This window comes from Arvicanthis niloticus, chromosome 2 (assembly GCF_011762505.2).
Source record: "Arvicanthis niloticus isolate mArvNil1 chromosome 2, mArvNil1.pat.X, whole genome shotgun sequence".
NCBI classification, from domain to species: Eukaryota; Metazoa; Chordata; class Mammalia; order Rodentia; family Muridae; genus Arvicanthis; species Arvicanthis niloticus.
The window spans coordinates 134,883,227-134,903,367 of NC_047659.1; the positions used below are offsets into that span (position 1 = coordinate 134,883,227).

The 20,141-nt window shown below is 49.3% G+C and overlaps 1 protein-coding gene across 2 annotated transcripts in view; it reads left to right on the forward strand.

The window, feature by feature from the left end:
* The window catches only part of Eya2 (EYA transcriptional coactivator and phosphatase 2), a 164,492-nt gene extending 144,601 nt beyond the window's left edge, over nucleotides 1-19,891 (forward strand). For both annotated transcript variants that reach the window (XM_034496514.2, XM_076930237.1), the window contains exons 10-16: nucleotides 2,807-2,896; nucleotides 10,209-10,267; nucleotides 11,995-12,155; nucleotides 14,388-14,502; nucleotides 15,283-15,404; nucleotides 17,196-17,296; nucleotides 19,118-19,891. In XM_034496514.2, the coding sequence (XP_034352405.1) occupies nucleotides 2,807-2,896; nucleotides 10,209-10,267; nucleotides 11,995-12,155; nucleotides 14,388-14,502; nucleotides 15,283-15,404; nucleotides 17,196-17,296; nucleotides 19,118-19,198 (729 nt within the window). In that variant the 3' untranslated portion in view covers nucleotides 19,199-19,891. The remainder of the gene's footprint in view (nucleotides 1-2,806; nucleotides 2,897-10,208; nucleotides 10,268-11,994; nucleotides 12,156-14,387; nucleotides 14,503-15,282; nucleotides 15,405-17,195; nucleotides 17,297-19,117) is intronic.
* The last annotated feature ends 250 nt before the right edge of the window (nucleotides 19,892-20,141 follow it).

Below are 20,141 nucleotides of genomic sequence, written 5' to 3' on the forward strand. Positions count from 1 at the left end.
AATCTCTGTCTGCCACCTCCTGGCCAGAACCCTGAACGGGAGGCTCTGGAGCCTGAGGAGGCGTTCTGGCCTGCTTCTCCACGGCTGTGAGTGTGAAACCAAGGTCAGCAGCTAAGCTGCCTTCGTTTGTGCTTTTTTTTGTTTTGTTTTGTTTTGGGTTTTTTTTTTTATTATGTTGTTTTATTTTTAAGGTCAAAAGAGGTTTGCGATTGGATTTACTTTTCAGAACAAGAGTGCTTCTGTCTCTGTGCGTGTGTGTGTGCGTGCGTGTGTGTGTGTGTGTGTGTGTGTGTGTGTGTGTGTGTCTGTGTACATATGTGTACATGTATATGTGTGTGCTGGTACTCACAGTCATGCAGTAGACAATCTGAGCTGTTATTACTAAGCGCCGTTCACCTTATTTTGAGACAGGTCTCACTCACTGGCCTAGAGCTCACCAGTTCAGCGAGTCTAGCCAGCAGGGAGCCATAGGCACCCACCTGTCTCTGCCTCTCAACACTGAGATTATAAGTCTGCACAGCACACAGAGCGTTTTATATACATTTAGGCCCAGGGGTCAAACCCAGATCCTTGTGCCTACTCAGCAAACCCCTTACTGCCTGAGCCGGCTCCCCACCCCTTGGTCCACTGTTCACTTAAGGTTTGTTTGTTCTAGCCTGGCGTCTGTTGATGTGGTAATCACAATGACCAAAAGCAACTTAGAGGAGGAAAGGGTTTCTTTCGTTTATACTTCCGGGTCACAGTCCCTCACTGAAGGAAGTCGGGACAGAAACCTAGAGGCAGGACAATAAAGGAACATTACTCTGGATTGCTGGCTCATACTTGGCAAACTTTGGTACATAGTCTGGACCCGATTCCTAAGGATGGTACTCTCGCAGTGCACCGGGCCCTTCCATACCAACCACCAATGAAGACAATCTCTCTCAGACGTGGCCAAAAGCCAGTCCAACTGAGGCACCCTCTTTCCAGGAGACTCTAGGTTGTGTCTAGTTGACAATAAAAACTGACAAGCACACACTCAAATCCACTGTCACCCGCAAGTCTGCACTTCATTATCTCTCTATGGAGTCCGGGCTTAGGTTGGGCTCCGTGAAGGGATCTGTGCTGTGGAGAGTGTGGGAGCCAGCAGGGCTCTTAAAGCTCCCACCTAGACTTGAGATATCACTCATACCATATATAACGCCTGAGTCCTCAGGGCCCAGCAGATCTATGTTCTAAAGGCTTTCGGGACTCGCAGTCTCTGCGCAGAGGTGATTTGTCTCTGTCTTCACAGGCTGGAAACACTGTTAGCGTTTATCTAGCTGGACTCCAAGCACCTGAAAAAACAACTTTAAAAAGGGAAGGTTAACTTTGCTCACATGCTCCAGAGGGTTCTGCCCATGGTTGCTTAGTCCTGTGTCCTCAGCCAGAACGTCACGCAGCAGGAGTTTGGGGAGGGCGCTGTTCACCTCGTGGGGGGTAGGACATAAAGCAGAGAGAGAGGGAGGGAGGGGGGGGAAGGGAAGGAGGACAAAGACATGTCTAAGACAGGATACAAAGGTTAACTGCCAAACCCACTTTTGCCTACTTCCTCTAGCTAGGTCCCACCCACTGAAGTTTCCAGAAACTCCCAAAATAACAACCAGATAGAGACAAAGCATTCCCCACCTGAGCTTCTGGAAACAGTTCAGAACAAAACCAAACACTGAAACACACACACACACATGAGCTAAGCAGCAGGAGCAGTAATGGCACGCACCTTTAATCCCAGCATTCTAGGGAGGCAGAGGCAAGCAGTCTTTGAGAGAAACCTTATCTCAAAAAACAAACAAACAAACAAACAAACAAACAAAAAACCTTGGGCTGGAGAGATGGTTCAGTGGCTAAGATCACTGTCTGCTCTTCCTGAGGACCTGAGTTCAATTCCTAGCAACCACATGGTGGCTCACAACCGTCTATGCTGGGATCTGATGCCCTCTTCTGGTATGCAGGTGTACATGCAGATAGAATATATATATATTCTTTAACAAAAGGAAATTTAAAAAAAAAAAAAAAACAAGCAGCCCTTGATTCATGAGCCAGACATAACAGACCACCAGCCATGTTCACTGTGCACTGGAATGAATCACCCTCAGGGAGGTGACTGGGAGCGAAACCTTATGTTAATTACTTTCTTCTTCTGTGACATGAGATCCCTGAAGGAAGCAACCTAAGAAAGGAAGGACTTATTTCCATTCATGGTTTGAAAGTACAGTCTCTCATGGGGTGGAAGTCGTGGAGGCGAGAGCCTGAGGCGACTGGTTAGCTTGGGTCCCCAGTCGGGAAGCAGAGGCAGATGAAGGCTCTGCCCAGCTCCTCTCCCATCTTTCCTTCTTCATTTGGTTTGGGATCCCAGCCCAGGCAATGGTGCTGTGCACACCCGATCGGGTCTTCCCACCAGGCAAACCTTTCTGGACACATTGTCACAGGCACACCCCGAAGTATATTCCCACGAGGAGTCTGACAATGGACCATCCCAGTAGCCAACTGTGTTGTATATAGTGGGGGTGGGGAACGAACACACCGTCATGATTCAACTGTTTCCATGCTCTGACCAGCTTGCTTCCATCCCCCTCACGGTTTCTCAGAGATTGCTTGTAGCCATCACTCCAGAGCAAAGTCACTTCATAATGTCTTCTCTCCTGGTATAGACAAGCTGTGTTCATCCCAGGCCATGCTCTTAGCGACACAAGAGCTGAGGGCTATCCGGAAGAGCAGGGACTTCCAGCTGCCTTCCAGAGCCCCAGAGGCCACACATGCAGAAAACTGTCCCTTCTCTTTCCCACAGGACACCACGACATCAGTACGCATCGGCCTGATGATGGAGGAGATGATCTTCAACCTTGCTGACACACACCTGTTCTTCAATGACCTGGAGGTCAGCACACAACGCTCGCTTTCACAGTTGCTGGGGTTACTCTTGTTTAGTCGGGGGTGGAGGGGTGCTATCTCTGATTTAAATTTTTTTTCCTTTTTTTTTTTTTTTTTTTTTTAAGTTTTTTGAAACAGGTTTCTCTGTATAGCCTTGGCTGTCCTGGAACTCACCCTGTAGACCAGGCTGGCCTCTGACTCAGAGATCTACCTGCCTCTGCCTCCCAAGTGCTGGGATTTTTGTTTTTCAAGATGGTGTCTCTGTGTAGCCCTGGCTGTCCTGGAACTCACCCTGTAGACCAGGCTGGCCTTGAGCTCAGAGATCCGATGAGTGCTGGATCAAAGGTGTGGGCTACCACTGCCTGATTCCTTTCCTTTAAATACACTCTGTGTGTGTGTGTGTGTGTGTGTGTGTGTGTGTGTGTGTGTGTGTGTGCCAGAAGAGGTCATTGGATCCCCTGAGGCTGGAGCATAGGCTGTTGTGACCCATTTTGACGTGGGTGCTGGGAACAGAATGTGGGGTTTTAGAAGAACGTCGAGCCAGCCTCCAGATGGCCCTTTTCTCTTAGAGATTTTAATCACTTACTTACGACGCCTAAGAGTGCAGAACTATATAAAGTCAGTGTCCTTTTAGGGGGACACTCTTGTCAGAGTGACCTTGCTGGCCCTCCTATCTCCTTGCTCCAGTCCCATGGGATGCTGGTTCTGCTAACGCAGGTGGTTTGGTTTGGTTTGGCTTGGTTTGGTTTGGTTTGGTTTGGTTTTTGGTTTTTGGTTTTTTGAGACAGAGTTTCTCTGTATAGCCTTGGCTATCCTGGAACTCACTCTGTAGACCAGGCTGGCCTCGAACTCAGAAATCTGCCTGCCTCTGCCTCCCAAGTGCTGGGATTAAAGGTGTGTGCCACCACCGCCTGGCTAACCCAGTTTAAAAAAAACAAAACAAAACAAACAAACAAACAAAAAAACCAAAAACACTGATGGCCTCTTCTTCTTCCTTCTGAAATGCCTTTACTTAATATGTTCATTAAGGCGGACTAGTGCAAACTAGTGCAGGCTAGTGCAGGCTAGTGCAGACTAGTGCAGACTAGTGCAGATTCTCTTGGGCAATGATACTTAGCAGTGGGGCCAGAATGGAAGCTTTTTTAAAAAAAGAATTTACATTCTTCTGGTGCATGTTTACAGAGACAGAGAGAGAGACAGAGACACAGAGAGAAAGGAAATACACTACTGTGTTTGCCCTTGGGCCCCTGAGTACGATGCAAACAGAAAGGGCAGAGAGTGTGAGACACAGCTTAACTCATTTGTTTAGACTTAGTCTATGTTGAAAGACGACTTGGGATAAATTCAAATGAAAAACATATTTAAAGAGAACTCCTTGGGGCCAGTAAGATAGCTCAGGAACTAAAGGTGTTTGGGGCATTGCTAATGTTGGTCCCAGAACCCACACAAAGCTGAAGGGAGAGAACGGAATCCGCAGACGTGTCCTCTGGCCTCACCCGCACACTGTGGCACACGCGTGCGCTCACCTCCGATTTATGTGCACACGCGCACACAGTTACAATTTCTAAATTGTAACGTCAGAGAAAGAAGTCCTAAAAATAAGTAAATTGAATAAAGCAGAGCAAAACTATAGAGACAGAGGCTGAGGGAAAGTCACGGAGGATTCGCAGGCCTCGAGCAGGCTCCACTGACTGTGAGCACAGTCACTCAGAAGACAGTGAAAGCTAAAGGCGACCTAGATCAAGCTGGACATGAAAGGACATTTCTGTCTGTCCTGAAGATGTCGTCCGCACCTGGAACAGCTCGAAGACCAAGCTGTGGGGTAGAAATAGTTCCCAACCAAGGCCCCCTGTGAACAGGGGCAGCGAACAGTTTTGTGGTTGAGCACTAGAAGGCCCAGGCAGGCACAAGTTACTCTGTCCATCAGCTCCCGGCAACACCTTCAGACTCCCACCCTCCTGCTTTTCACAGGCCGCACAGTCAGTGACCATCATGGCCACAGCTTGTGGAGGGCCATCTCAGTCACCAGACAACCAGGCTTTTCAGGGACTCCAGATTGTTCTCATTCTCCAAACTTTGCTCAACAGCATCTCCATACCAGGTGCCCCATGCCAGGTGCCCATGCCAGGTGCCCCATGCCAAGTGCCTATGCCAGGTGCCCCATGCCAGGTGCCTATGCCAGGTGCCCCAGAGTCCAATTGACAGAATTGGAACCATGTCTTCCAGGAGTAGACACATGCTGCTTGCTGAGACCAGCAGCCCTGTGGGAGCATGAAGAACAGTTCCCCAGGGTGGGCTGCAGCCAGACTCAGGAGGGAGCCAAGTGCCTATGACAGGCTCTGTGCCCAGAGGCTTGGGGAATAGCATCCAACCTGTTTGCTTCCTACAAACAAATCCCTCAGGAAACTCTCATGCTTCCCCAACCCAACTAAGTGCACATGTCACATCATGTCAGGTGGAAAACTCTGAGGACACCAGGAGGGTAGCAAAGGGGCCATCACAGACCCCATGAATTCACTTGGAATCCTGGCTTCTCTTCTGTAGCCATGATGAAACACTCTGACAAAAGCAACCTAGAGAATTTTAGCATACAATTCCAGGTTACAGTCCATTACTGTAGGGACCTCAAGGTCTCAGGTATTCAAAGCAGCTAGTCACATCACATCCACAGAGCAAAGATCAAGGCATCTCTGAGCTACATAGTAAGGCTAGCCTGGGCTATATAGTGAGGCCAACCTGGGCTACATAGTGAGACCAGCCTGGGCTACATAGTGAGACCAGCCTGGGCTACATAGTGAGGCCAGCCTAAGCTACATAGTGAGAAAAGCCTGGGCTACATAGTGAGTTCAAGGCCAGAAGCTGGTGCAGAATGAATGGTACTGTCTCAAATAAAGAGGGAGAAAAAGAAGAAGAAAGGAAAGAAGGGAATAGAAGGGAAGGAAAGAAAGAAAATAAGGAAGGCTGGTTGTGGTGGCAACCACCAGTAGGATTTGCTAGAGAGGACACTTAAATCACCAGAAACTAAGGAAGCTCTCAAAATCAAATGATTCATGATGTCAGAGGAACAGGATGCAACCAGAAGGGCCCCCAGTGGCCAAAGCTGGAGTGATTTAGTAATAAATAATGATCTATTAAATTCCAACTCAAAGTACGGAATAAAACACCCACAGGTCCGTGCTGACAGATAACACAACCATGAGTAAGCAAGCAAGGAGACAGAGCCATCTCCCAGGCAGAAACGCCCCAGATGCCGTGCACACGCCCTGCAGCCTCTACGGGAGCCAGTCTGCTATGCTGAGGCAGATGGCCAAGGTCGAGGGGGACACGGGCTGCCAGCTCCTGGTGGTCTCAGATGTGCCTCAGCATGCATGTGTGTCACCCAATCTTGGCCGCACTCTTCCTCAGTGCATGTTGCTCTCTGTGTCAAAATCATTGGCTTTTCTCCCACCCAAGCACTAACCTGCCTAACCCTGCTTAGTTTCCCACATCAAACCAAATTAGGCTCTTGCAGGGTGATACAGGCAAAGACAAAAGTCTCCCCTGAGTCCAAACCTCAGAACTCGTCAGAGTCACAGTCAGTGATGATTTCCAAATAAAGACACGCTCACAGGCATTGGAGGTTAACATGGCAATACCGCCTTTTTCTGAAGAGGACAATTCAGCCCATAGCACACCCTGGAGGTCTCTGTTTCACTTTTTCCCACGTGAGGTGGGAAGATGGAGTCTCTCTCAATGAGTGTAAAGGTCTAGGCAGAGTCCCCGCCACAGTGCAAGCTCATAGAACATGTTAGGTCTGTCTCCTTCCAGGAAGAGATTTTCAATCAGTTATTCAAAAGTAATGCATATGTGGTTAACCTATGTGTATGTATCTCTGTGTGTCTGTGTGTCTGTCTGTTTGTGTATCTATTTGTGTGTCTGCCTGTGTGTGTGTATCTGTGTGTGTCTGTGTCTCTGTGTGTGTCTCTGTGTCTCTCTGTGTGTCTCTGTGTGTTTGTGTCTATGTATGTCTGTTTGTGTGTGTATGTGTGTATCTCTCTGTGTATATGTATGTGTCTGTGTGTATGTGTATCTCTATGTGTCTGTGTGTCTGTGTGTTTCTGTGTGTTTGTCTCTGTGTGTGTACATGTATGCATCTCTGTGTGTATGTGTGTATATATGTGTCTGTGTATATCTGTGTGTGTGTGTGTGTGTGTGTGTGTGTGTTTTAGGTAAGTACTCTACCAGCAGGCTAGGCCCCAGCCTTATCTGTTTTTACTGTTTTATTTTTCTGTACTGAGGAACAAAACTAGAACTCATGTAAACCAGGCAAACACTGTGCTGCTGACCACATCCCAGCCCTTGTTTTGTTGTCATGGTGATAGTGGTCCTGGGGACTGGACTCCGAGCCGTGCGTGCATGTGCGTGTGTGTGTGTGTGTGTGTGTGTGTGTGTGTGTGTGTGTGCGCGCTACACAAGGACGTCCGTCTGGGCTATAGCCCCAGCTCTCGGAATTTTTATTATCTTTATCATTAATTTGGTGACCCTGTTTAGATAAGGCTAATCCCCCACTGCCCACCAGGCCAACCTCGGCTTCTTCCCTATGGATTTGTTGTTTCCTGTCAAATGTATAAATGTCTACATGGTTCCTTTTCCACTTTCAGATTCTCTATCTGTTCTTTTAAAATATGACATATATAGTAGGTTACTGTCAACACACAAACACACACACAATCCCACAATGAATATCTCCTTCTTAGCCGCTTTTCCACAATTTCAGATGCCTTGAAATCCTTCTGTGAGCAAACTCAAGGTCCTGCCCTGGTCTGTCAGGCTATGAAGTTGGAGCTCCCCCAACGGGAACACCACCATTCATTCCCCTCCATTCCAGCTGGCAAAGGGGGAGGGGCATGTGGTCTGTGTGGGTTTGTATGTGGTACATGTGTATGTGTGTGCATGTGCGTGTGTATGTGTGTGTATGTGTGTGTGTAGTGAGCCCTTCCTCCCCATTCCCAACTGCACTAATAAGCAGGCATTATACGGTTAATCTCTCCACAAATTCTCTAATCCATATCATCTCACCTCTGTAGAAGCCGTCGGAACTCTTTGTCTTTGCCATTGGTCCCACTGAAATCCCTTTCTCAGGCTACTGTCCTTTGACCAGAGATAGACTAGAATTTTCCTGCAATCCATGTGACTGTGCCTCCCCTACAGCTTTGAGGACTGTGCCACACCCCTGGGATTACAGCAGAAATTAGGAGCAGCAGTCTTCCTCCAAAAAGCCCCGTCAGGCTCCCTGTCCCCTGCATTGTCCGGTGGCCCTGGCCGATGGCTCGCAGGGTAACTTGATCCAGGTCAGCTGGTGGAGTATGAGGTAGCGTCTAGCAAGTGTCATGGTGTTTTATGAAGTCCGGAATGTGATCGCGCCTGTTGTCACAGTTTAGCGCCCCTGACAATCCCTCACAAATGAGAAAAACAGAGCCTCTTTATGTGCCTTTCCCCCGACGTCACGGATGCCCAGGGGTGGGGGCCGTCTGACCCTTGCAGGGCGCTCAGGCCCAAGAGTAGGACATCCTGGGCCAGGTCTGCAGAGCACAGACTGAGGGTATTCACTCTCTTTTCTCCAAGCCTGGGTCAGTGAAGTCAGCCTTGCCTTGTAAATGCAAACTGTTAGGTGCTGGGATACTTCTCAGCTGGCAGAGCACAAAGCCCTGGTTCCATCCCTGATACCAGGTAAATAGACCATGGTAGCACACGCCTGTACTGTGTTCACAGCACTTGGGTGGTAGAGACAAGAGGATCAATAGTTCTGGGTCAGCCTTGGCCACATAGTGAATTAGAGGCCAACTTAGGCTGTCTCAGAAGACAAATGCAACTCATCAGGGTGTCAGGATGGGTCCTGGACCCTCCCTCATGCAGGATGGCTATGAAGCAAAAATCTCAAACTCAGATATCCACAAGCACCAAGTAAACACAGTGAGACTAAGCCAAATGGCACCACAGGAAAGACTGCAATGTGGACTTCCAGGCCCCAGGGCACAGCCAATGTTCAGTTCCAAATGACATAGTACCTGGAACTCAGAAAGAGGTCCCCTTGGTTTACATGTTGGCGATCGTTTCAAAAACACTTTGGGAAGATCTATGGCTCAATGGTTAGAGCACTGGCTGCTCTCCCACAGGACTCAGATTCCATTCCCAGCACCCACTTGAAGATCACAAAACTCTGTAACTCTAGCTCCAGGGGACCTGACACCGTCACATTGACATATATGCAGGCAAAACACAGATGCCCATAAAAGGTAGTTAATTAGTTAATTTATTAAATTCAAGTTCCAATTCTTCTTAAAAGAAAAAAAAAAGAGAGTTATCCCAACACCAACCTTTGGCCACCACACGGCCCTACATGGGTGAGTGTGGGAGTACTTGTGTGCACACACACCCACGGATGGACACACCCACACTGTGCAGCATAGAGTGGACTATAGAGCCGTAACCCCAGGCAGCTTACAAGGTCTTTCCTGGAAGAGTTCACTAACCCAGTCCAGGAATTGGATGTTGACATAAGCCTTTGTCCTAGAATATCTCTCTCCATAGAACTTTCTCTGCATCCTGCTTTATGGCATCGTCGAGTACATGTGGTTGTTGGTACAGATGGGAAACTGAGGCACAGAGCAAGTACTCATGGCTTGTGGAGCAGACGGTGACCTGCTGAGGTTAATGCCCGGATGTGACAGACTTCCCTGTGTTGTGAAGGTTAAATAGCACCCACATGATGGCCAGGGTCACTGTTGTCCTAGAGTCTTGGGGAGCCTTGGAGTCCCCCCAGTGGCACATTAGCCATTCCCCTTTACATGTGCAAAGCTCACTCAGCTGAGCCGGCCACTTATCTGATACCTGCTCCTTGTGGTCATGAGCTTATTCATATGGGAACCAAAGAGAAAGCAGTCAGTTCCTCAGCTGAGGCCCTAACCTTTAGTGACAAAACCCAGACCAGCCCCCAGGAATGCCAGCTCCAGAGCTCAGCCACCCTCAGCTTAGGAAACACACTCTTAAAACCAAGGCCACTAGGCTGGGATGTGGCCCAGTTGATAGTGCTTGCTTAGAAGGCATGAAACCCTGGGTCTGTCACTAGCGGTGATGATGCTTACCTCAAATCCAGCACTCAGGAAGTGGAGGCAGGAGGATCAGAAGGTCAAAGTCATCCTCCATTACATAGCAAGTTCAAGGCCAGCCTGGGCTACATTAGACCCTGTCTCAAAAAAAAAAAAAAAAAAAAAAAAGACAAAACTATCATCTCCACTGCAGACTAACTGGCATATCTTTATCCTTTCATATTTCCAAAGGACTGTGACCAAATCCACGTGGATGATGTCTCATCCGATGACAATGGCCAGGATTTAAGGTAAGGATTTGGGGCCAAGGAGCTTCCCCTCCCACTTGGGGACATCCACGCAGGTCAAACTAGATTCCTGTCTTTACTGTAGAAAGGAATTTCAGGATGAGCCAACGTGGATTTTTTTATTATTTGTTTTAGTGTGTGCAGATGTGCTTAACACTGCATGTGTGTATAATGCCAGATGTTACATGTCTTTATCACACTTATTTTATTTTTGATATGGGCTCTCTCAGTAACTCTTGAGTTTACTGTTTCAGCTAAATGGGCTGGCCAACAAGCCGCAGGCATCCTCCTGTCTCTGTCTCTAAAGCACCTCACCCCACACTGAGGCTGCATCTCCATGCACTGACTTTTTCACGGGTGCTGAGGATGTAAACTCAGATGCTCAGGCTTGTGAGGCTGGCACTTTATCCACTGACATAGCTCCCCAACCCCAGATTCTCAGCACAGAGTCTGATGGAAAGAAAGATATTTGGGGAAAGAATAAGACTCAAAAGAGAAGCCACTTTATTGTCTTTGCCATGAGATAGGTAAGTAAGTAGGTAGATAAATGACAGATGGATGGATGGATGGATAAATGGATGAATAGATAGATAGATAGATAGATAGATAGATAGATAGATAGATAGATAGATAGATGGATACATAGATGATAAATAATAGGTGATAGGTAGATGACTGATAGATGATAGATAGCTAGATACAGAGAGATAATCGAAAGGTGATTGAATAATAATAAAGATGGATAACTGACAGATTAATTGAGGAGGGTTGAAAGGTAAATGGATAGGTGATAGATGGCTGATAGTTGATACATGGATGGATAGATAGACGATAGATAGCTGGTAGATACATTAGCTGATTGCTAGATGCTATGTTGGTGATGGATGAAAAGTAGATAATGAATGATTGATTGAATATTGATAGAAAGATTGATGATTGATTATTGGTAGATAGATGATTAATAGGTAGATGGGTAGATAATAGAGATAGATAGATAGATAGATAGATAGATAGATAGATAGATAGATAGATAGATAGATGGATGGATGATAGATGACAGGTTGGTGACAGATAGACAGATAGATAGACAGACAGATAGGTGGCTGGGTGGTAAATGGATAGATAGGTAGATGATCAAAAATTGATAACTGGGAGATGAGGGATGATAGAGAGATGTCTGATAGGTTAACTGATTAGAGAAAGATAGATGTTGACATTTGTAAGATCCTGTGGCTGCTTGAGTGGCTTCAGGAGTGTAAGCTACAAGGGTTACTTATCCCTCCTCAAGGATGCTGTAACGAGCACACTTGAGGTGTCTTGTTTGGATGAAGAACAAGAGAGAGAGAGGAATGCTGAGGTGGCAGACTCAAGGTTCTGAACACTTTGGCCCCTAGTAAGTGCAGTTCACTGGCACTTGGAATTCCACAGAGCAGAGATGGAGGCTTTCTCAGGCTTGGCTACTGTGTGCAGAAGCAGTAATAGTCCCCCAAAGGAATCTAGGGGTTCACTCTAATGCCCAAAGACAGAAACAAGGGCTCTGTCTGGCCCTTGCATGTACATGGCTCCAGCAAGCATGAAGCCTTCTTAGGAATCTAATGAGAGCCAAAGTCCCCCCCTCCAGACACATACCCTGAGTGTGTCCAGCGACCCATGGATACCCCCAAGGCCTATCGTGAGCCCAGGGACCTGAGTCTCCCCACACTAATGTCACACCTGTCCTGTCTCTCCAGCACATACAACTTCTCCACTGATGGTTTCCACAGCACGGCGCCAGGGGCCAGCTTGTGCCTGGGCACAGGTGTTCATGGCGGTGTGGACTGGATGAGGAAACTAGCCTTCCGCTACCGCCGGGTGAAGGAGATGTACAACACCTACCGCAACAATGTGGGCGGTGAGTGGGGGAGCGAGAAAGAGACAGACAGACAGACAGACAGACAGACAGACTGACAGACTGCAGACAAGAACATGGGAGACTCAGTTGGGTGCTCCTGGTGTGTGTGTGTGTCCACATGCACGTGTGTGCGCACAGGTGTGTGTGTGTGTGTGTTTGTGCACGCACATGTGTGTATACACACATGTACACATGCGTACACATACATGCAGGCACATATGCACGTGTGCATATGGAGGTTGGTGTCCCGTATCTTCCTCAATTACTCTCTGCCTTGTTTTTTGACACAGGGTCTCTCACTGAACCTGGGCTTGCTGTTAGGCTGGGCTAGCTGGCCAGCAAGGCCCAGGGACCCTCTTGTCTCAGCCTCTCCATCATTGTGATCATGGGTTGGTGCTCTTTACACGGTGCTGGGGAGTCAGACTAGGCTCTCTAGTCCAGGTTTGGCTTTTGAGGCATAGCCTCTCTATGCAGCCAGGCTAGCCTTGAACTCACAGCAGTCCTTCTGCCTTGGCCTCCCAAGTATTGTGGTTACAGATGTCTGCCAACCACTCCTGGCTGCCTTGATGTTACCCAGTGAGTGACACATCTTCTCCCAAAATGCTGGGTCCCCATGGAGTCCTCTTAACACTACCAAAGCCGCCCTGGAGACAGATTCCATATGTTCCTAGAAGAATGCAGATTCCTGGCCCCACCATTACCACCCATAAAGACAATGCTCAGGGAAGGCTATGGTCCCTCTGAGCCATGTGTGCAGTGTGAGGACCAAGCGCTGCCCCTGGAGCAGCTACCTGAAGCTAATTACAAATGTATGACCTGGGCTAGCACAGGACAACATTGTGTCCTAGTAAACCCACCCCCAACACAGGCAGCCTCAACACCGAGCATGTGCCTGCCACCCTATCACCCAGGATGGCCCTATGTATCCCACAAGTCCTCCTGGCCCTGTCCTATTAGAATAGACAGCCTGGAAGATAATCAGGCATCAAACACTTGATCACATAGTTGTTGTAGCTGGGTTGTTTTGTTTTGTTCTGTTTTGTTTTGTTTTGAAACAGGGTTTCTCTAATAGCTCTGGCTGTCCTGGAACTTACTCTGTAGACCAGGCTGGTCCAACTCACAGAGGTCTGCCTGCCTCTGCCTTCCAAGTGCTGAAATTAAAGGTGTGTGCCACCATGCCCAGCTCATGAGCTCATAGTTTTAAATCCTCGTGCAACGCCCTGGGAAGAAGAGGGCCGTGCATTGGGAAAAGATACCCTGGAGGGACTTGGCCCTAAACATTGGGTAGTGGGCTTAGCAGGGTAAAGGATGAGGAAGGTAAAAAGAGAACCGTTCAGGATCTGTAATAGAGTGTGCAAAGATCCTGAGGCAGGCACGCACCTAGTGCTTCAGGGAACAAAGACAAGCCCTGAGGCCAGAATAGAAAGACACTAGAGTCCTGTCAGGGATATGAGGTTGGCAGCTGAGACAAGCGTCACCTGGAGGCTCTGGACTTTATTTTAAGGAGGCTGAAGGCTAGAGAAAGACAGCTTAGAAACATCAGGGGAGTCAGATGCCAATCCTGTCTCCGTGATTGCCTCCCTGTGCTAAGCAGGTGTGTCAGCCCCTTGCAGGGCCTGCTTCTTCATCTAAAAGACAGAATGCAATCAGTGCCCACCTCTTGGGCTTCTGTGAGGATGAAAGTAAGGAAGTCTCTAGTATCTTCTGCTGTCTCTGTGTCCATTTGAATGGTTTAAACCCAGTACATGTTATGATTCCAAGCACATAAAAGACAATCTTGAAATACTGGATAGATAGATGGGTGGGTGGGTGGGTAGATTGATGGATGAGTGGATAGGCTGATAGATAGATAGATAAATGAATGGGTGAGTGGGATTTGATGAATGGTGGATGGATGGATGGATGGATGGATGGATGGATGATGGATGTGTGAATGGATGGATGTGTGGATGGATGGATGGATGGATGGATGGATGGATGGATGGATGGATATGTGGATATGTGGATGAATGGATAGATGGATGGATGGGTGTGTGGATGGATGGTTGGATGTGTGGGTGGGTGGGTGTGTAGACAGGTGGGTGGATAGGTGAACGAATCAGTCAGTGCATGTTCTAAAGGTAGAGTGGCTAAACTGAGTTGCCTTTGAGTGCTCTGATTTGAGCTCTCTAATTCTAGTTCCCCTCAGCTCTTTCTAACATGAGAATGCCCTTTCCATTGCCTTTACTACAGGCTTGATAGGCGCTCCCAAAAGAGAGACGTGGCTGCAGCTGCGGGCGGAGCTGGAGGCCCTGACTGACCTCTGGCTCACCCACTCCCTGAAGGCCCTCAACCTCATCAACTCTCGGCAAGTGGCCACCCCTCGCCCGTGCACAGTGGTGACGTCCCCATTCTCACACTTGGCAGGGCTCTCCTTGCTTTCCTAGCTTGGGCTGGAGCTTAACTCTTTAAGGCCCAGTGGGCACCTGCTGTGAGTAGCTGGGTTCAGAACTTCCAAAAGATTAGGACTGACCTGTGCTGTCCTGTGGAACCCAGTCCTCACCCGAGCAGTCTCACGCGTCTGTGTCACATGGCCTGGGACCTTGTAGCTAAGGAGCTTGCCGCTCTTACAATACATTCTTGCTTCTAAGTAAGGAAAGAAGCTGGAACGCAGGGCAGTGGTGGTGCACACCTTTAATCCCAGAATTTAGGAGGCAGAGGTGGGTGGATTTCTGAGTTCAAGGCCAGCCTGGTCTACAGAGAAATTCCAGGACAGCCAGGGCTACACAGAGAAACCCTGTCTCGGGGAGAAAAAGAAGAAGCTGGGCATAGTGGGCACACCTTTAATCCCAGCACTCAGGAGTCAGGAAGATCTCTACGAGATGTCATCTTTGTCCTCAAAGCAAGTTCTAGGCCGGCCAGAGTGTCACAGTAAGGCCCTGTCTCAAAAACGTATAAACATAAATGAACAGATAAGGAAGGAGCTACCTCACTGCACACCAAGGCCAGGCAGCCTTAGGCCAGGGCAGCTACAGTGGGCATCACTCTACCTGATGGTAGCCCAGCCACCCCACAGACCACCCCCAGATCCTGCCCTAACCCACCCATGACACCTGATAGTACCTTTGATAGTTACCTTTGTCCCCAGACCCAACTGTGTCAATGTGTTGGTCACCACCACGCAACTGATCCCTGCATTGGCCAAAGTCCTGCTGTACGGTCTGGGCTCCGTGTTCCCCATCGAGAACATCTACAGTGCAACGAAGACAGGTAGGCTGGGCTGGAGTTGGGGTATACGAGGGACTCTCACCCAGACCACAAACGACCCTCACGGCCTTCCAAAGAATGTAATTAGACTTGGAGCACCAGGGTAGAGTGACGTGAACCACCTGCCCTGATTACTCTCAGTGCCTTGCTGGGTTCCTTGAAAATTCCAAGGATGCCCAGTATCCTCCTTAAAAAGCTGGGCATGGCTGAGCATGGTAGTGCGTGACTTTAATCCTAACACTCAGGAGGCAGAGGCAAGTGGATCTCTATGAGTTCAAGGCCAGCCTGGTCTACATAGTGAGTTCCAGGACAGCCAAGGTTACATAGTGAAAGCCTGTCTCAAGAAAAAAAAGAAAAAAAAAAAAAAAAAAAAAAAAGCTAGGCATGGTTGTACATTTGTAACCCCAGCACTGAGTGGGCACAGACAGCTGGAGAACCTGGGTCCAGTGAGAGACCCTGACTCAAACAACAAGATAGAGATTTAGGAAGGCAGCTGACATTGACCTCTGACCTCCAAAGCACCTGCATTGGGTACCTGTGCACACCCACACAGACACACATGCGTACACCCCACACATGCTCACAGATTCTAGTTAGTCAAGATAAAACCAGGATGGTTTTATCTTTAGTTATTTTTAAATCACAGTCTTTTATTTTGTATATGCAATGTGATGTATGTGTGTGACGTATGTTGGTGTATGTGTGTGTGGACGTGCACATGCCCACAGAGGCCTCAGCCTGAGGACATAGGCTGCCTTTATCACTCTCCCTCTTCCTCCATTTTGAATCAGGGTATCTCCCTGAACTTGGGCCTTGAACTTATTGTTTATTGTTTATTTAGCTATCCTGCCTGCATGCCTGTGTGCGTGTGCAAGTACATTCCTGTGTGTATGCGTGCATGCATGTGTGTGCACGTGGATGTGCACATGGGTGTGCATGTGTGTACATGTGTGTATGTGTGCAAGTATATTCCTGTGCATGTGTACGTGCATGTGTGTATGTGTGCACGTGGGTATGTGCACATGGGTGTGCATGGGTGTGTGTGTGTGTGTGTGTGTGTACAGGGACCCTTCCATTTGTTTCATGGGTGCTGGGATCTGAACTCAGGGCCTTACACTTGCACAAGCATTTTTACCCGCTAAGTCATTTTTCCTTCCTAAATTTCTTACTGGGGCAAAATAAGAAATAACTATTCTCTGTGGTTCTGGGAATTGAACCCAGGACTTCGATCACTCTAGACAAATGTTCTATCCTTGAGCTACACCCCCAGTCATGCTTTTACTTCTTGTTTTGAGATTGGGTCCCACTAAGTTGGCTATGCTGGCCTTGAACCCACTTACACCCCGGGGTAGGCTTTAAACTTGGGTTTTGGATCCTGCTTCAGCCTCTCAAGTGGCTGGAATGGCAAGCCTGTAGCACCACACTTGGCCATGGTAGAAACATGTCTACCATCGTGCACTCGGGGTCTGGGTTTGCAGTACTGCAGACTAAAACCGGAACAGCGAGTCTTCTGTTAGTGTGCATTACCGAGGCCCAAACAGCAGCACCGCAGATAGACAGGGGCCTGCTTCCCGCCCTACTTGGCCTCTTCCTGGGGATAAGCTGCTCAATTATCTGGGTGGTTGGAGTTGGCCACTTCCTGTGCGACTAATGGTAGTGCTGAGCTCGCTGGGGGTGGCTAGCCTGGACCTCCTAGCTATGATCTCCTTCCCTGCATAGCTGCCACCTCCACTGTCCCACCACTTGCGGGCTCTCCCGGCTATGGTCTCCTTCCTCCCTCCCATCTCCATGCAGGCAAAGAGAACTGCTTCGAGAGGATCATGCAGAGGTTTGGCCGCAAAGCTGTCTACATTGTGATAGGCGATGGGGCGGAGGAAGAACAAGGAGCCAAAAAGGTAAAAGGACCTCCGTGCAACACGCCTATAGCGCCGCCGCCGCCCCCGCCCCCCGCCCCGCCCGGCCCCGCCCCGCCCCCAGCCCCGTCCGCCCCACTGCCCGCCTTGCGCCTTGTCTCCAGCTCTGCTCTCCAAGGCTGCTCACAGTTGCAGATCCCTGAAGCATCCTGAGTAATTTCCTCTCACAAATCCACCTTGTAGCCCTGGCCACTGCCCCTGGCAGCCTGGCTCGGTTCCGGACCCCAGGGACACTGTGGACCAGCAGGGCCACTGCACGTGCAGGGCATTCTATTTCATGCTCAGAGGCCGCAGGTTCCAAGAACGCTTCCCTGCTAATAAAGGCGGCATTAGGCTAATGAAAAGACAATCCCACATCTGTGGTCTCGGCCTCCAGCAGAGCACAGGGACCTCTTGGAAAAGAAACAGCTGCCTGGACCCTGGATCTGGCCCTGTCAACAGCACCCCAGAGAGCACCAACCCCCACCCCAAGGCCAGGCCAGCTCCTAGTTAATGTCATGAAGCTTAATTCAGGGATCTGCTTTTTCCCTTTGCTGCCATTTAATGAGTCCCAAAGAGATGCCAATGCATTTAGGGTCTCAGTGGGAAAGTTCAGAAGAGGCAAGGCCCCCAGGAGGCTGCCTTATAGTTAGTGCTCTCCCTAACACAATGGCTTCAGGCCTGGCCCACCCACCTCACCTAGGTCCCCTGGTCTATGACCGGCAACTGCCATGGTCTTCCGCTGTTTCCTCTTGTTCCCTCATTTCACAGAAAATGGCCCAAGGTGCTTCCGCCAGTGTGAGGGTTATCACACTGATAACTGAGCAGATACTTCATGCTATCCACCATTCTAGACACAAGATCCTGTCCCCACCACTCAGCCGGCAGACAGCCTGGGGTCCATGACATGCCTGATCTGACAGGGAGTGGCAAGAGCTGAGGGGGTGGAGGTGGGGGGGATGAAGCAGAGAGTAGAAAACAGGGTGAGACGAAGGCCTCACCGAGAAGTGAACAGAGACAGGACAGCATTCGAGCCAGGCCAGGAGCGGAGCAAATGTGTTCTGAGAGGAAATGAGCTGCCCTGGCAGGTCAGGACTGAGTGGGCACAGGGAAGAGAAAGGAGCCCAGACCCCAGAAAAGGCTGCAGGAGTTATGGAAAGGAATTCTTATCAAAGTGTTTAGTTCTAACTTTCAATTAGAACTAACTTTTTCAATTGGTTTCTAACTTTCAACACAGAACAGGGAGATGGCTCAGGCATTGATGTGCCTGCTGTGTAGACATGCGGACCTGAGTTCAAATCCTCTGTGCCTTATATAAGAGGTGGAGGAGGGGCACCAGGGGGAGGTAGAGAAAGATGGAGCCCAGTCTAGCTGAGCTCTGGGTTCAGTGAGAAAACCTGTTTCAAAGAGAGAGAGAAAGAGAGACAGAGACAGAGAGAGAGAGACAGAGAGAGAGAAGACACCTTCACTGGCCCAGGGATACCCTTGGCCTGGGATATCCTCCCCTGCAACCAACAGCACAACAGGAAACCTTTGTTTACCCTTCAAGGCCTAAGAAACCCACACCTTTCTCCTGGCCTCCCCAACCCACCCACTGCCACACAAACAGAGGCTGCCTCGCTCTGCTCCCTGGGTGATGTTTTGCTAACACCTGCCTGAGGATTCTGCTGTGCCCTGAGAGAGCAGAAAGTTCGAGCCTCACTGGGGTTGCTGGGCATACAGGGGCCTACCGAAGTGGTTGGGGACCCTCTAGGCTGCCTGGGCTCCTCTAGACTGCCAGGGCAACTTATCTGAACATGTGTGACCGTCTGCTTTCTGCTCTAGCACAACATGCCTTTCTGGAGGATATCCTGCCACGCTGACCTGGAGGCTCTGAGGCATGCCCTGGAACTGGAGTACCTATAGCAGTGCGGCTTGCAGCCACCGCCTGCCACCCACCAGCCAGGCCCCTGTGACCTCACACCATGAGGACCCTAGACACCAGAAATTAAATAGGGGCCCTATGCCTAGGGGACACGTTCCACGGCCATTTCAGAAGCGTCCTCTTCTCTTGGAGACGGAGAGTCGGACTCTGCGATGAAACCCGGAGACCCAAATGAGGGCTCAGCGGCTTGTCTTGTTCTTCTTCTTAATTTATGGACTGCCTCCATTGCTCCTACTACGCCGCCCCCCCCCGCCCCCCCCACCCCCGGTCCCTGTGCTGTGGTTTCTAGGCTGTTGGTCTGGTTTGGGGTTCTAAACTGCCTGTGGGGTAGTGAGTGCCCAGTTTTGTGTTTCAGGGACAATCACTCTCTGGGTGTTGGTGAGGGAGGCGGTGTGGGGCTGTGGGGAAGCCTGTCGCTTACTTTTTCTTTTCCAAGCCCCTCCCTCATGTCATGTGGACAGTATGGGTGCCTTATGCCACCATCTTGAGTTGTAGGAGAGGGGAGGGGACTCTGGGAAGGAAAGGGTACTTGGCAGTGACGGATAAAGGCATTAAATAAAAACCACGTTTACATTTCACGCCAGAAGAGTGTGGTGACCTTTGCCCGTTATTTAGGCTTCCACGTGTTAGCATTTTCAAGTTGCAAAAATAATAAAATCCAATTTGAACTTGAACTGGCTTCAGTGAACTGGGGAGGGCCATCGCTGGCAGCACACAGTACCTGCGTCTCCTGGGCCAAATCTGAGCCATGTTCTCTCTCTCCAGGAAGCCGGATTTAGGGTTGTTGTCATTAAAACAAAACACACAGCTCTTACCTCAAAGGACATACAAGATGGTTTGTTCGGCAGCCAAATAGGAGTGGCTATGGGCCAGGGGTCTTCGTTAGGTGACCCTGAGTTCCACGTTCCTGCATGGTGACAGATT